Raw genomic sequence first — 16,772 nt, 5'->3', positions numbered from 1 at the left:
TTTGCTTTCAGAATTTAAGTTGTTTATTTTTCTATTTTTTTATGATTTATTATAAACTTTTTACTTAATAGAAAAAACCAAAATATGTAGCTTTTTCTAAATAAAAAAATAACATATTAGTTTTTCTTTATTTTTTAATACTTAATAGAAATAAAATACTATAAAAACAAACAACCTAATATTTAAAACTATTAAATATTAAAATTTTATTTAGAATTAAGTAAAAAAACAAGTACCACCTAAGACCATGTTTGATTTATCGGAAATGAAGTAAAAGGAAACATGTAAAAGAAAAATAAGAGATACATTTAAATTCAATAATCATATAATACATATGGTGCACTTTGATGCAGCTACATCTTACTATTATTTCAAATAAAATAAAAGCAGCCAATGAGATATTTATATAATTCAAAACAACTTATTAAGTGATTAATTATTATAAATTTATATTATTAAAATCATATTAATTATTGGATTAAAAGTAAGGGTAAAAAAAGTAATAAAAATATTTAATACATCAATTTTTTTAAACAGTTTTTAAAATTATCATATTATTAATTTAAGTTTTCTATCTTATATAAAAATTATTACAACTTACGAGCACCTAGACTAATCCCACAAAGCCCTGAAGTTAATGACCAAGTAAGCCTCTAATGGCCTTGAGGGGACTCGAACTGGTGACCATTGGAGAGCAAACCCAAGGTCGGACTAACTAAGCTACTCCTCAGGTTTCAAATGGATAGTAAGGGTATGTTTGGTTAACAAAAAATTATAAAAAAAATATATTTAAATTCAATAAGTTATAACTGCTTCAAACTAGCGTGTCACACACGAAATGCTGTCACAGAGTTAAAGAGCATTAGAATTTTCAAAAAAAAAAAAATGGTTGGAGAATTTGAATTATTGATCAAAATCCTTTCTTCAACCCCAAAATTAAAAATCATATCCAACTTGAAGAAAGAACTGGGAAAACTATATCAACCAACTGCCTTATCTACAAAAAAGGAACAATTCCGATTCTAAAGACACTCAGAAATATGATCAAATCATAACAAAGGGGTTGTCATATTTAGAATATATCAGTATGCTCATCTTCTAGCATGACCCGACCATAATTCGATACTCAGCCCAGAAAATGATTCAGGTATTGAAGAATAGCACCCTCTATCAGCCAATATTTTGCTGGACTGAAGAGCCTAGGGTTGGAAATTCAATTTCCTTCTCATTTCTCTTCCAAATTGTCACTACTCTTAAGTCTTTCTTCCAATGCTTCAAGCAAATCATGGTATTCAGCAAATGCAGGTTGTGACTGAAGAATATGTATGTCAAGAAAAGAAACAATGAGATGAGCATAAGAATATTGTGGAATGTTATTATCAGTAAAGCTATAAGAAAAGAATACCTGCAGAGTTGCACCATATGCAGTCCATAGCCGATTATCATGCCGGAAAAGATCTAAAAGGACCTGTGCAGAACCAGATAAATTGACAAAATGAACCTTGGTTTTTCTAACTTGGGTATTGGACCCATAAGATTTAAAGACATTTCCATAGAAATCATATGGCTTTAGTGGAAATTTTTTATACATAAACCAAAGTCATATCCTTATGTTGGATCACAAGGAACTAACATTCAAGATAATACTATGATAAATTGTCAACTAGAGCTTGTTCCTTGTCCCAGTCATTTCGGTATGAAAAAGCCATTTTATCAACCAAACAAAAAAAATAAAAAATAAAAAACCTTTAAAAATAAGGCAGTTCAAAGCCATTTATGTCTTCTTCAAGCCTTCATCTCCTTTTAGAACTATCACCAAAAGGTACCCTCCATAATTTGGTATTTAGATTATTACTAAAAAGTGTTTAAAACAATTCATATTGTAAATAGGGTTTGAAGCACTTCAAAAGTAAAATTTTGTTAGAAGAGTTGACTTGAATTTCAAAGTGAAATCATCATTCCGATAAAGCAAAGCATGTCAGCAACTTCCATAAAAATCAAGAGATTAGCTCAATCTCCAAAGTGAATGAAGTTTAACCTGACAACAAAGACAAATCTATCCTCGATAATTGGTATGTCCATACATTTTAATAAATCAAATTTACTCCTGCAAGAACCGAAGTTTGAGCTGAATTCAACCTTGGAAATAGGACTACTTTTATGTGATTCTCTTGAAGGATGTGAAACTTATGGTAGGATGAGTATCACACCAGTGGTTGTTCACATACTCATAATGCAAATATGATAGAAGACAGGGTTTATGACAAAATGAAGCCAAACTATACCTCAGATCGTCTTAGAAGAGTAGCCAGGACAACTATCCACTCTTTAAACTTAACAGAGCACATATGAGCCAAAAGGAACTCTGCATCCAGCCGGCTCTGCAGCGTACCCATTTCAAGCTGAAAATATGAAACAATAAATCAAATCAAATAAAGGTCAAAAAAAAAAAGAAATTAACAGTCATGCTTGCCTCAATACTCCAAAATTTATCAAAAATCTGCATATCATAGGATAAATATCATTATGCTTTGTGGTTTGGGCTACATAACTCAAGGCTTACTGCTTCGCATTCCTTTCTTTAGGGATGTTAAGTAGCTATTGCTTTTTAAAAGATCAATGTCACATATGAGACATTTCATTTTTTTTTCTTTAGTAATTAGCATGCTTCAACATTTCCTCTGAACATTTGAAGTAGCCATTTTTTGTTGGTATTGTTGCAAAAAGACTCATGCCATAACTGAGAAATTTCATCAGAGTCCATTGGTCATATGTGTTGAAAGATTCGTGTTGATATTAAAATTCTTTAAAAAAAAAAATAAAAGATTGCACGCCTTCATGAGAGAACAGTTAAACATGAAGGCTATTGTATCATCCAATGAAAAAAGACCCAGAAGAAGAGATATTTCATAGTCCTGTCTATTGACGTGTCTAGTCAACACAAAATGGAAAACACAAATGATCAGTTATTTTTACCACTTCATACACTGGTCAATATAGAAGCAGAGGAAAACCTAAAATGACCCATTCTCGTGGCAGTTATTTTCATAAAACATATAGCTACAACTTGTAAACAGAGTGCAAATAAGATAATATAAAGTTGCTGATCATGGATAGCAGCAGAAAACCGTAAAGTTCCAGCTGCTTTGTGCAGTTATGGAACATCTCTAGAGCAAGAAACAAACATTTTTTTATGGTTTCATTGCTAGAACATATTACATTCAGAAACTAGCAGATATCTAATTCAAAATGTTGAATGAAATCAAAACAATAAAGTTGTTAACCATTGAAGAGGAATTTTGACGGTTACCTTTTCCCCGATTAGTTCAAGCCCTGAAGCAAAGCTCTCCAAGCGAGCAAATCCATACCTTTCTCGTTGAAGATATTCCTGTAATAAGTAGGTGGTGAACAAGTTAGAAGCAACCACTGATGATACTAATAGTCCTAAAACCAAAAATGAGGTTTTCTTACCACTAGATCAAACTGAGTGCCTTTAACAAATGCAACAAGTTTGGAAAGTTCTTTTCCTGACATCAAATAGTTAGCATGGTTTTCTAGGATGTTTTTGACAGATGTAATATGCGCACTCTGCTCTTTAAATGAGGGGCTACAGTGAAGGAAAACAAATTGCCTAGTTAGTATCATATGGAGTGTCAAAGTAGCAGAGGTCCATGTGACCTGCAAAAATAGTGTGGAGAAGTATATTTACCTTTTTGAATCCGAACTCTGTCTCCTACTGTTAGAACGGAAAAGAAAATAGCCCAAAAATCTGGGGGAGAGTTTGTCTGAATCTGTTGATGCCTGTTCATATTCCCTTCCGGATCTCAGCAAGAACCTTACCTGATAACCAAACAAAATTATCATTCTCCAGAAGCAATTAAAATTTCATTAACTAACTAAAAGTAGGGCCACAAGTTGGTCACATTCAACAAGGCCCAATCCTTGGACAGGCTTGAGCAGCCTTTTTCACAGGTCAGTTGGGCTTGGGTTGAAAAACATTGAACCCAACCTAAAGTTGGGTGGATGTATATATATTAGGCAACCTGACACAACCTCAACCTATATTATTATGGTCATTGTAATAACATTGATTATCATTATTCTCAAATTTGTCTCATATTGGTACACTTTGCCATAGTTTTATATTATCTGTTACACCTATTTTGAATAAAAAAGAAGATAAGAGCAGACCTATCAAAAAAAAACAAAAAAAAGATAAGAGCAGCCTAATGTTGGTTTAATATTGCTGCCCAACCCAACTCAGCCCAAGCTCAGGGGATTAAGTTCCAGTTAAGCCAACAGAGGCACAGGACTTTAGAGCTAGGATTGAGCTTGGTTTGACCTGTACCCTGGCCTGACCCACCCATGTTATATCCCTAACAAAAAGAAGCATATGCTCATGTCTGAACCATACCAGCTCCCCAGCTAGTTCATATAAAGATTCATCAAGGGTTGCCTGCATAGCATCAAAGATTGAAGTTAAGAGATAGAAAAACATAAGGGAAAAATTGTAGGAACCTGAAACAGAAATTTGTAACCTACCAGCATGTGTTTACCTGTAATAAACGTAAAGCACAATACTGACTCACGGCAGGGCCCTCAAGTTTAGCAATCACCTGCGGCATTACACATGGAACAGAAAGAATATATGCATTACAATTCAATATAGGTTGGTCATTTGTATAATATACATTTTATTTGGAACTCCCTAAGCAACAGATTTGGTAGTTTTTCAAAACCAGCTCAGCATGTTTAAAAGGAGGAAAAGTAGTTATGATGCACAACTTTGTGACCACAACAGAAGTGAGATGTTTTTGGCATTATTATTATTATTTTTTTTTATAGGTAAAAGGATATTGTATTCAATAAAGGTATACACAATGTATATATATATAAAAACCAATAGGGGTGAATACACACAAAAAGCACTACACCCTAAGGGGAGTCTAACCAATCCACAAAATCTATCAAAGAAGTAACATTATCCCCCATGTACACTTTAACCCAATCCCAAAAGAGATACAAAAAAGAACTTTTAATTGTTTGATCTAAGCTTTCCCTATCCTCAAAGCTCTCCTATTTCTTTCCTTCCAAATGGACCAAAAAATGCAAAGAGGAGCAACTTTTCAAGCCTTTTTCCTTTTTTTCCCAACCAAAAAGCCACTCCAACTTAAGAGCACCCCTCTCACATGAGTGCATCACCCACTATACATGAAAGAGAGCAAAAACTAGCTGCCACAATATGCTTGCTTTCGGACAATGCAAAAGAATATTATCTCCCATTTCCTCTTCAGCCTTACACATGTAACATCTGTTTCACATCCTCCATCCCCTCCTAAGCTGATCCTGTGTCAATATCTTAACCCAAGTTGACTCCCAAGCAAAAAAGCTAACTCTTGCAAGGGCTCAAGAGTTCCACATTGTACTGTGTGGGAAAGGCTCCACCCTCCTACTTGCCAGAGAGAAGTAGAAGGACTGAACTGAAAAATCTCCATTCTTAGTCCCCAACCAAACCATGGCATCATTAGTACCCAAAACAATGGAGTAGTTCTGCAACTTCCCAAAAAAGGCATCAACATCCTCTAACTCCCAACCATTGAATTGTCTAATAAACCTCGGACCCCAACTACCTCCATCCCAAACATCTATCACCCAAGCATCCTTAGAGGAACCAATAACATAAACGCCTAGGAATACATCCCTTAGAGACAAATCCCCACACCACTTATCTTTCCAAAATTGCACCCGATTCCCAGAGCCAACTTGAAGACATGTTTTACCTTTGAAAACCTCTCATCCATTTCTAATTGCCTTCCAAACCCCTACACCATACCTCCCTCTCACCTCATTTGTGCACCACCCCCCTCCTGTAACCCATACTTACCAACAATTACCCATTTCCAAAGAGGGTTCCTTTCCCTCACAAATCTCCAAGACCATTTCCCCAAAAGGGCCTTATTGAAAAGCACGAGGCTTCTAAAACCCAAACCCCCTTTTTGTTTCTCCATACAACAACCGACCAATTAACCAAATGAAGCTTATTCACCAAAGCCCCTCCTCCCCAAAGGAAGCCTCTTTGAATCATTTACAATCTAGCCACCACTCTTTTGGGGATAAAAAAGAGGGACTGAGTAAATGTGTGAACAAAATAATATGCTCTTAATCAACGTTTGTCTTCCACTTTCGAAAGGTATTGCCTCTTCTACAAAGCAAGCCTTTTTTGGAACTACTCCTTCACCTCTTCCCAAACCCTACTGGACTTGTAAGGAGCACCCAATGGGAGGCCTAAGTAAGTGGTTGGAAGTGCACCCACTTTACAACTTAAAACCTTGGCAAACTCCTCCAAATCTAGAACATCCCCCACGAGAATCAATTCACTTTTCTCCAGATTAATCTTTAGAATCAAGCATGCCTCAAACCACATAAAAACCCAACTCAGGCACTCTAGATTTTCCTTACTTACATCACAAAAAATGAGAGTATCATCTGCAAAGAACAAATAGGATACCTCTACTCCCACATCATGCCTTTCTTTAACCCGAAACCCCTCAATAAAGCCACCATCCTTTGCCCTAGAAAGCAAGCTGGAAAGAATCTCCATCACTAAAATAAACAAATATGGAGACAAAGGGTCTCCTTATCTCAACCCTCTAAAGTTGCTAAAAAAACCAGGAGTGCCATTGATCAAAATAGAGAAACAGACCGTGGAGATACACCATCTAATCCAATCCAACCACTTGGAACCAAAACCCATTTTATCCATAACTGCAATGACACAACTCCAATTTACATGGTCATACGCCTTTTCTATATCCAGCTTGCATAAGAATCCTCTCAAATTATCTTTAAGTCTAAAATCAATGGCCTCATTAGCTATCAAAACAACATTTAAAATTTGTCTCCCCCTCACAAAAGCATGCTGAAAGTCCGAGACCAAAGTGCCCACCATCTTTATACTTGTATATATGATGTTCACACTGTACAATTTCTATTCAACTGACAAATTCTTACCAAATATTTTACAATAATACAGTCTAAAAAGCAACCAATCCAGCAACGCATTAGAGGTAAGCCAAATATCTGTGTTCAGTTATCAAGACTGTATTCTTACAAGTATATAGCAAGCTGCAGTTCTGTACCATCTCCGTTGGAAGCATTCCTCAAATAACCTAGAGAATGGGCAAAAAATACCTTAAGATAAGCCAAGTATACTTGTAAGGATAAAAATAACAACAATGTGATACTTTCATTACTCAGAATTTATGCATTATGCATGGAATCAGCATCCCAAGGTGAATTCCACTTGGAAGATGCATATACTAAATAAGTAGAAGATCATGATGAAGAATGGTGTGTTTTGGTTGTAAATTTAAAGAATGAGATGTTACCAGTACAAGTACAACCAATACATTATAAAAAGCAAAGGAGCAATTGCAAGACAATGCAAGGTGCTCAAGAAAGAGCACAACCAAAAGAATAGGAATTGTAGTTAAGAATGCTAAGAGGAAGAACAAAACAAATGCATCCATGTTCCTGTAAGGTAGCTGTGTCAAAACACCTCTTATCCATGTGGACAATATAAACTTTTACTATTGGTTATATAGGTTCTTCAATTGATATCCGATACTATACTTCATTTTGGAGGTAAATAAAAATTAAGATAAAAGACATACTCTGTCGATCTTCCAGCAGCAGCGAACAAATTTGCCCAGTGTCTACCATCAGTTTTTCTTGCAACACTTACAACCACATCAAGATACTCCGGAAAGTTTTTTATTAAATCACAGGTCTTCTCCAAAAGAGAGAACTTGCCTCCACCTTTAGGGCCTGAAACTTGGCTTTTATTTGAGTTTTGCCTGCAAGGAAGCAGATAGTGTAGCTCTGATAAATGCAAAATCATTTCATTAAAAGCTTAAATATGGCAAATCATGGGCTAAATACACAATAAATGAGAGTGTAAGAGAACAATAAAGCCCAAGACATCAATTGATGATGGTCATATAAAACCAATTTCCCTCAGTAAGTAAGGAGCATTTTTTTTGTTGAACTTGATTAAATCAAGAGTGTAGACTGTTTTCATATCAACATACATATCATAACAGAATGTGAAAAAAAACATTTTTCTCCCCCATGTGAGGATAGTAGGCTGGTGTTAATTGGCTTTAAAGAGTGATATGTGCACCAGATTTTAAAGGGTGATAAAAACAAACAGTTTTAGAGTGACAAATGCATCAGAGTTTTGCATAAGAATCAAACTCTATGATGATTCCCACCAGAAGTTTCTCTCCATGAAGTTCTTGAACAGTAGAGCTTCTGCATTTTTTCTTGCATAAAATATGAATCATACTTTCATATGGTTCAATAATTATTCTTTCATTAGAAATACCTGGAAATTTCAGCATCAAATACAGTAAAAAGAAGCCACTCCAGACAATGGGAAAAATGAGGCTTCTCTGCTGATAATTGTGCCAAACGTAATGCTTCCTCGCTCTTGTCCCTCTGGTGTATACAAAATTAGAAACAGAATTAGGAACCTAGAATAGCAATAGAATTTTCTGTCAGCATCTACTACCTAAGATGAAAATTGAGTACGAATGCAATATTCTCCAGAACTTGCCATGTTAGAGTCATAACTGAAAGAAAACTATTAAATATTTTTTTACTTTCAATCTGACATCTAATGAGAGCAGTGATATTTCAAATTTACTCTTTTTTAGTAATGTACTTTATTCATAATTTTCATACAGTAAGTTTGAGGCAATGCAAGGACTCAAACTAATAAAAATTAATCTCTCTACTATGCAATTTACTAGTAACATTTTTTATAGGCAATTGTACTTAATTAATTAAATGTATCAATAATTTTTGTAAACATGCAAATTTGGATGAAGGTAAGAAACAGAAGGATATTTTTGCCATCAAGGCAACAACTACCCTGAGGAAGCCCAACCACTTCAGCAAGGCTACATGGCTTGACCATCCTGGAGAGTACTTTAACAACAAGGCTTGAAACATTTCACAAGATGAAATATCTAAGTGGCAACTGCTAAACAGCCCTATAGGCATAGCTCAAGTGGGAAGAGTTAGGGTGGGGATGGGGAGTTCCAGGTTCAATTACATGTAACAGCATGAAAAACAAAAGGCAAAAAAACGAAAACAGAAAACCAAAAGAAAAAAAGAAACCAATGTTCAACAACCAACTTGTTATACAACATTACAGGGCATATATATGGATTATGAAGCAAAAAATAAATTAAAAAAGAAAAGTGGCAATACCATGCGGATTTTACATCTCATTATGCAAGATCAATGGAGCATTCAATACAGGAGTTACTTGTGGAACTGACAGGCATTTTTGGTCCAAATATTGATTGGCATCAAGAGCAAACAACAGGCTCAAAAAAAACTGAGGTGTTTTGGGGCCTCTTAAACCTCAATAAACATTTACTAGTTGCAGAGCAGGAGGGTTGGGCCAATTTAAATTAATCTTTTGGGCCAAGCTAGATTCCTCAGTACCACTAATAAAAATCAATGAAATGCAAGAAAATTTCCAGAACATGCATCGATTTCCACATGATCTATAGATTCTATACACAATAAGCATTCAAGTTTTCATTAGATGGCAAAAATGCTACCTGAAGAAGGTGCCGGAGTAGGCAATGCAGAATAGTTTGAGCTTGAGGAGATGGCTCAAAACATGGGAACTCTGTGCCTGATGTAAATGACATTCTCTGGGAAACACCCACAACCACCCCAGCATTTGGAAGAAGCCCAAGAGGGTATATCTCACGGTCAAATTCCAGCTCAGGATCCAACTAAATGTCAATGTCAAGTTAATTAAGCATCTAGGAATACAGCGATGAAAGAAGCATATCAAGATAACTACTAACTAGTACTCCATCCAATTTAATTCTAAGAGATATGAGCATAATTTCAGAGACTTCTCTAGGGGAACTATAGTTGTGCATCTTTCTTGCAATACGATTAATTAACCACGCAAACTTGACATCTTGAGAAGTTAGAAGAACTTATAAAAAAATCTCCTTATTTATTTAAAATGCTAAATATGTATAATTCAACATATAAAACAATGTTGAAAGGAGCTCCAAGATTTTAGATTGCATCATTTGGACTACAGCTGAGGTAAATGAAAACATATAAAACAACAAACAAGTTGCAGAAAATACTAAAACTTCTGATTACTTAAAAAAAATAAGAAAAACTAACTTTATATAGCTTTAATTATTAGATACATGCATACCTGCAAGAAATCCTCCTGCTTAAAAGGGTCAACACCTGGAGATGGATACCAAACCTGAAATGATAAGCTTCCAACCATAATCTATATCAGACAAGTAAGAATGAAATAGGCTAATAGAGAGGTGCAGAATTTAAAGCTAGAAAAACTGGTATTTCAAAAACTGATATAGACCAGAGCAGTCTATTACCTGCATTCCTCTATGGCCATAATCCAACCATGAAACTTCCTCAATTAGGTTCGTTTTTTCCTCTGATTGACCACAGGTAACCCAAAATAATTCAACAGAATCCGTGAGCTCTCTTTCACGTCCATCATCCAGGTCAAGTAGTGAAAGCTCCCCATTCACTCTCAATATCAAACATCTGGCAAGGCATGCAGGTAGTCAGAAGTATGTTGTGTGAGAAAGTTCTATTTAACATTTTGAAGGATAAGAACATACCTGGCAGGCTCTCTGGCCAATAAATCTGATGAGGATGAAATGTGATTCTTTGAGATGTACTCTCTTGGAAGCTGATCAGGGATAAAACGCATCGCTGAAGGATGGGTCTTTGCAGTCATGATAGAGAGCTCTCGTACTGTAGAAAGCTGTTTGTCATTTTATCACTTAAAAATGCATGAAGAATAAATGTTCCATCACAATTCTCTGATTCATTATGCAACTCGAAACTTTGCAAATTCACAACCACCCATAAAATTAGATAGTTTTTTTTTTTTACCTGCAAATCTGGAGTCCTGGAAGGTGTCAATTCACCAGATAATTTCACATGGAATATATGCACATCAAAAGGGCGATAAGTAACAAGTATATAATCCTGATAGACATCCATCACCATGGGCTTGGCAAGCAAGGTTTTCCGACCAAGTAGTGAGCTCTGATCAAGGTGATATCTTGGATAGAAAAGCAATTCATACCTGTAATAGAACTAAATAAGTAAAACATAACATATCAATCTAAAGAAGGTACAGAATCCTCTGTATTAAAACCATAGACGCTACTAAAACTGCATCCTTACAACTCAACTCAGACTGCGTCTTTACATAATTTTTTCCAAACAAAACTAGTCCACAAAATCTCTCAATTAGGAAACTTTTCAAAGTACTAATTAAACAGAACATGTACATGCAAATAAATTTCTCACGTGTTAGAAGAATCAACATAGTTGCAGACAACAACAATTTTTCCCAACCACAACAACCCATTGCACTGGATCTTTTGTTCCTGGGAAATATCTCCAAACATTCGCCATTTTTTCAGACGAATATCGTATAAGATTAAGCCATGGAGACCAGCAACTGCTAAGTACATCCCATCCTTGCTAGCCACCACATGTTGAACAGGCCAATTTTGGGAGATATAAGAAACCTAGCCCAAAGAGAACTATATTAGGAGCATTAATAAAATAGAGACTAAAAACAACGAATTATCAAGTACATAATTTAAACACGTAACTGGAAGGTTAAGGTGAAAAATTTTAAGTTCATCCGTATCTTCCGACTGCACAACAAGCAAACGATCTTCACCATAGATCACTTGGCGGACATAAGTCGTGCCTGAAACTCCTCTGTTAAGGCAACATTTACCAAAAGAAAATGCAACAATTCTCTCTATACATCTTTCCTCAATAGCATAAAGCCTATATCCATATTCATCCCACTGCATCAGTGAGGTACCACCCATCATAGGTTCAAATTTACAATCTTGGTTTGGCTTAACAACTGGAGAAGATACTGAACTTAAGCCCATTTGGCGTATTGTAGACATCAAACGACAACCAGAAACAGACCAAACTGTAAGCCCTCTTAACTTCCATCCAACAGCAAAAGCGGAATTATCAGGCGTCCATGCAATACAACTTACCGGACCAGTATCGTCCATTGAATAACTGCACAGAAGACAGGAGCAAGACAAAGACAGTCAAGACAAAAAGCATTTAGTGACAATATGCATCTAGCCATTTCTGATGTACAATGGAAATTGTTCCACCAGTTTTTGGCATGCTCATGAAGAAAAAATTGAACTTTAAACCAAAAGCACAGGCTCCTTAGCATCAAATGGACAGTAGATGTAGTGTAGCCAACCAGATCTATAAAATGACCATCCTATTGGTACATTAGGCTATGTAGTTCAACATTGGCAATTTTGTTCCATTCATTCTGACTTAGGACCTTTCTAGATTTAGTCTTACTCTCTATTGAAAACTTGAGGTTGTTGCTTGATCAATCAAGATGACACAACTATGTATAGAAAGGTCCAAGAAAGGCAAATTGGTGTTAGGTAGGCATGGTGTGGACCAAACTTTTGAAATTAAGCTAAATTCTTAAAAGAATTTGAAAAATCTCCTCAAGCGCTAGCGCAAAGAATGAAATCTCCACAAATTTATTTAATTTCCATGTTTGAACCAATTTTATTTTAGAAATCCTAATCTGAGTCCACTATACATTGTTTCCTAAAAATTACTCTGCTAAAAACATTTTTGGTTTTTATGCGAATATTTGACAAAACCGAATTTGACTTCCCCTTCCCAAATCTCTCAAAGAAGTTCATTTTTGCTTCTATTGGGTTGAGAAGGCAATATGCATCCCCTCAAGCATTGAGGATAGATCCACCAAGAGCATACGTGGTGTTGTGTCGCAGACATGAAGTGCATTATAGGTGTTGGAGAGTAAGACTTAACGATAGCTTCTGTTAGGTAAATCTTTGTATTGTGCTTTCAAATAGTAGGTTGGAGATTTGAGGTCTCTAACTACATGATTTTTACATCCACATGTTGTGCGGATGGTTTTCAACGTAAAAATCCTGCATGTTTTATATTGATTGTTCTTTGGGCTTCCCTAATTTAAAATTGAGACAATTAAATAATTGAAAATATTTAATTGAATAGGGCTGAAACAACTATTCACCCGCCTCTAAGCGATGCATAAGCTAGGTCACATAACTTTCACATCCAATTTTAAAGACTTTCTTTTACCACTTTTTTTCTAAAAATAACATGGAAGATTAAATGGTCCAATACCATTTTACTATCCAAATTATTTATATGGTCATGACCCTCATCCAAGCAGATAACCATCAAAAAACTTATTTCAGAACACTACCCTTATCAGATATGGTCATGACCCTTATCTGAAAGTAATAATGCTTTTCATTACTGAGGGTAAAGGAGAAGATTGTTAATTACAATAGAATAAGAAGAAAAGGAGTGTCATTTCAGAAACCTTAGGAGAGGGTAGTGCAATTTACAAAAATTTGTGAAGGAACATTTATGTAATTTGAACTAATTGCAAATCTTATAACCATCAACTATGACATGATTTCCTGATTTTGCCAATAATTTGCAAAACTTACCCCCAATCATACAATGATACAGTCCGAATAAGTGATGCAGATTCAGCAAGGTCATATAGCTCAACAACACCTCTTCTGGTACCTACAGCCAGGATTTGCTGCTCTGAAGCTATTGAAGCACATACAGAATCACCAGAACCCAACCTCATTTCCGCTTTGATTAATTCGGCTTGTTTTAAGCCCTTCTTACTTACAGAACATAACACCAATTGCCCATCAGAGTAAAGAACAAACAATAACCTCAATAGTAGGGAAAGCTCCAGCTGAATAACAGCAGATTGTTGGGATGTATTATGAGTGGATGTAGAAACTACTCCTGGAGCCCCTCTTGAAGAAACACCATTGTCTAGAGAATGTGATAATTCAGAAACTTTATTGCTGTCATGCATAGGGGAATCAAGTTCAAAGGCCCCACAAAACTGTATGAAACAATAACGACAACATGAAGAAAATGAACAAACCGGAGAAAAATAACATGTGGTCTAAAAAATTAGTTCAGCATCAATACTAAAAAAAAAGAGAGAGAGAGAGATGCTGCCCTACATCGATTTTTTTTTTTTTTTTTAAATAAAAAATAAAAAAAAAGGAAAGAGCTATTGAGACTTTCCACTACCAATCAAATTCGCATTACCTCCCCTTTCCAGGAAATAGTATATAAAGATCCATCTGAGAGTCCAAGGAGCATATGTTTGTTATCACTCACAATATTGCTCCTGGCCAAAAAATAAAACAAAACAAATCAATAAGTAAACTTCAAGAAACCCTGTGCTAAATACATTAAAGTAGAATTTGATGCAGTAGAGGAAAGTGAAAGAAAAATGATGGATGGATGACTAGTATCACACTAGAAGGAGTCTAGGAATCACTCCTAGAAACCTTAGGGCTTCACACCTAGTATCTGTCTGCATCACTCAAACAAGAAACCATGAAATGCTGGAAAAATCTGTGTTTTTCATTCATTGATTTTCAGAAGCAAGTCTGCCCAAACTTTAAACACTAGAACCCTGAGACTCCTAAAACTCATTTGATTTAATCACGGTAGTAATAAAGCTGGGGTATACATTGTGTATGCCCTCTTTTATTTAGAATGCATTTTCATTATCTATCAAATAAAAAAGGTTCTTGCCCAACACAAAATTCATACACAAACTCAAAAGGATAAACCCCATAATTGTCAATGTCAGTAACATGGATTGTGAGAACCATTTCCCACTTGTTTCATTTCTTAAGCATTATATTCTATTTAGCTTCCTAATGTTCACATTTTATTGCATCAATTCCAGAATTATGTATATCACATTCCTTAAACTCCTAAAGTAATCTCCCAGTTTAGAGAAAAACTTGAGCTCAGATTGGAACTAACTTTAAATCATTGAATTATAGTCAGCAAGGATGCTTACACTGTCAAGTCCTTTTTTGCAAAGGGCACCTGCTCACTGAGAAGTAGAGAAATAGTTGCAAGAAACAAGCCAGATGGCTGCTTCCCTCCAATTTGTATTTTTTTTTCCATGAACTGAACCTTAAAAATGTGAAGGAAAAACGAAGATGTCTGCAATAAAAAGAAAAAGGCAAGCAATGTGATACGTCTAAATTGATTGTTAAAGCTATATGCATAGGAAAGAAAAAGTTCTGTGAGATGCAACAGGTTTGGATGGCCTATCCATTTCAAATCTACAATTTTGTGATATGAGGAAAAGATGGAAACAGAACAAACTAGTAAAACAAAACACTAAAGTAGGAACAGAACACTTTTGATGTCAAAGAGAGTAGATCCCTTTTTTCTGCTTCATTTTTTCTGCCACATTTCCAGGGTTTTTTGTTCAATTCTATTAGGTAGAGAAAAATAAAATTGCTATTTCGAGTGTATAAAATGGCAGTCACAATAACAAAGTAATAATGACCTATTAAATTATATTCACTTCCATTTCCGCTTCCAATGTTACTGAATACACTGCTGCAAAGCAATGTAACACAAGCTGACTTCTCCTTCCAATTGACACAACAAGACAATTCTCTTTTTATTTAGAAAGAAAATGTCCAACATTATATTGTCATACATAAATACTATTCAACACAAAAAAAAAAAAAAAAAAAAAAGGGGGAGGGGGGGTTTGAATCACAACATAGTATTGTCATACACGAATCCTTTCCAGAGTCCAGGCATACCAAAATATCGACAGCATCGAATGCAAAGAATATCTCGCTTGGCATATATAAATTCGATATATACAAAAATATCAACACAAAAACAATAAGAATTGCGGAGTTGAATTGAATTGAGTTTGACTCCAAACTTACGAGAACTGCAATCAATTTGGCATCAGGACTCCACACAGCCTTCATATTCTCACCCTCCCGCTGAATCGAATCCGCATCCCTCTTGTACTTTCCCAATCTCACTTTATGCTGATCCAAAACACAAACAACCTCAATTCCGAAAATGCACTCAGAAGCAACAAAAAATCACACAATTCACAACCAGCTAGAAACCAAAGTGGACCTGAGAACAGCTCCAGAGCTCGAGATGAGAGGGAGCCACAACAAGCAACAAGCGATTCACTAGTTTGAGGTATACGATCTGCTCGGATGTAGGGCACAGGGCTTGCTCGAGAGGGATGACCTGAGGCCATCCATACGCCATATACATCTTGCTCCAATCTTGGATTTGTATCACCGCGACAGTTTAGATCTAGAGGGAGAGATTGGATCAGAAGTGAGTTAGGGTTTGTAAAGAAAGAAGAGGCATTTCCGAGAAATGGAATGGATCGAATCAGTCGATTCAGTCCCAGGTGGTGGATCTGACCATCGTAGGGTCCGTTTGGGATCGTGACATGGACAAAAGGAAAATTCTTGTACGGATCAGTCCATATCCTGCAGCTCATGGGCCCAAACCCTTCTGAGGCCCAATGGAAAGTGTTCATCTAGGCCACTAACGGCCCAGAAGGGGATCGCAAGTGGGCTTATGGGCCTCGTTTGAAGCCCATCAATAAAAGATAGAAATAGAATTGCTCGTTTTGGGCTTCTTCCGCTGTTCAAACTATAATCTACAATACCTTTTGGGGGTTTTTTGTTGTTTGGGCTTAACTCCCTACAATTGGGCCCTTGATATGCATCCAGTAAGGCTGCAACTCGAGCGGGTTTGGGGAAATTGATGGCTAATCTAAA

General features: G+C 35.9%; 1 protein-coding gene across 2 annotated transcripts; it reads right to left on the bottom strand.

The window, feature by feature from the left end:
* Positions 1-903: 903 nt before the first annotated feature.
* Positions 904-16,439, bottom strand: LOC100249848 (uncharacterized). Of its 2 annotated transcripts, XM_003633913.4 has the most exons (23): positions 16,108-16,439; positions 15,906-16,013; positions 15,008-15,156; positions 14,239-14,320; positions 13,608-14,026; positions 11,712-12,144; positions 11,401-11,624; positions 10,978-11,173; positions 10,701-10,846; positions 10,449-10,623; positions 10,262-10,315; positions 9,636-9,815; positions 8,387-8,499; positions 7,674-7,856; positions 7,112-7,169; positions 4,557-4,616; positions 4,415-4,456; positions 3,710-3,840; positions 3,472-3,607; positions 3,311-3,388; positions 2,286-2,402; positions 1,406-1,468; positions 904-1,312 (listed from the first exon to the last, which is right to left on the bottom strand). In XM_003633913.4, the coding sequence occupies exons 1-23, from the start codon at positions 16,252-16,254 to the stop codon at positions 1,226-1,228; spliced, it is 3,381 nt and encodes a 1,126-aa protein (XP_003633961.1). In that variant the 5' UTR covers positions 16,255-16,439; the 3' UTR covers positions 904-1,225. The 2 variants fall into 2 exon arrangements, with proteins under 2 accessions (XP_003633961.1, XP_010661834.1); XM_010663532.3 differs by lacking the exons at positions 904-1,312; positions 1,406-1,468; positions 2,286-2,402; positions 3,311-3,388; positions 3,472-3,607 and having other exon boundaries at positions 3,732-3,840; positions 4,543-4,616.
* Positions 16,440-16,772: the final 333 nt, after the last annotated feature.

Source organism: Vitis vinifera, chromosome 15 (assembly GCF_030704535.1).
Source record: "Vitis vinifera cultivar Pinot Noir 40024 chromosome 15, ASM3070453v1".
NCBI lineage: Eukaryota > Viridiplantae > Streptophyta > Magnoliopsida > Vitales > Vitaceae > Vitis > Vitis vinifera.
This window is presented reverse-complemented; position numbering and strand designations above follow the sequence as displayed.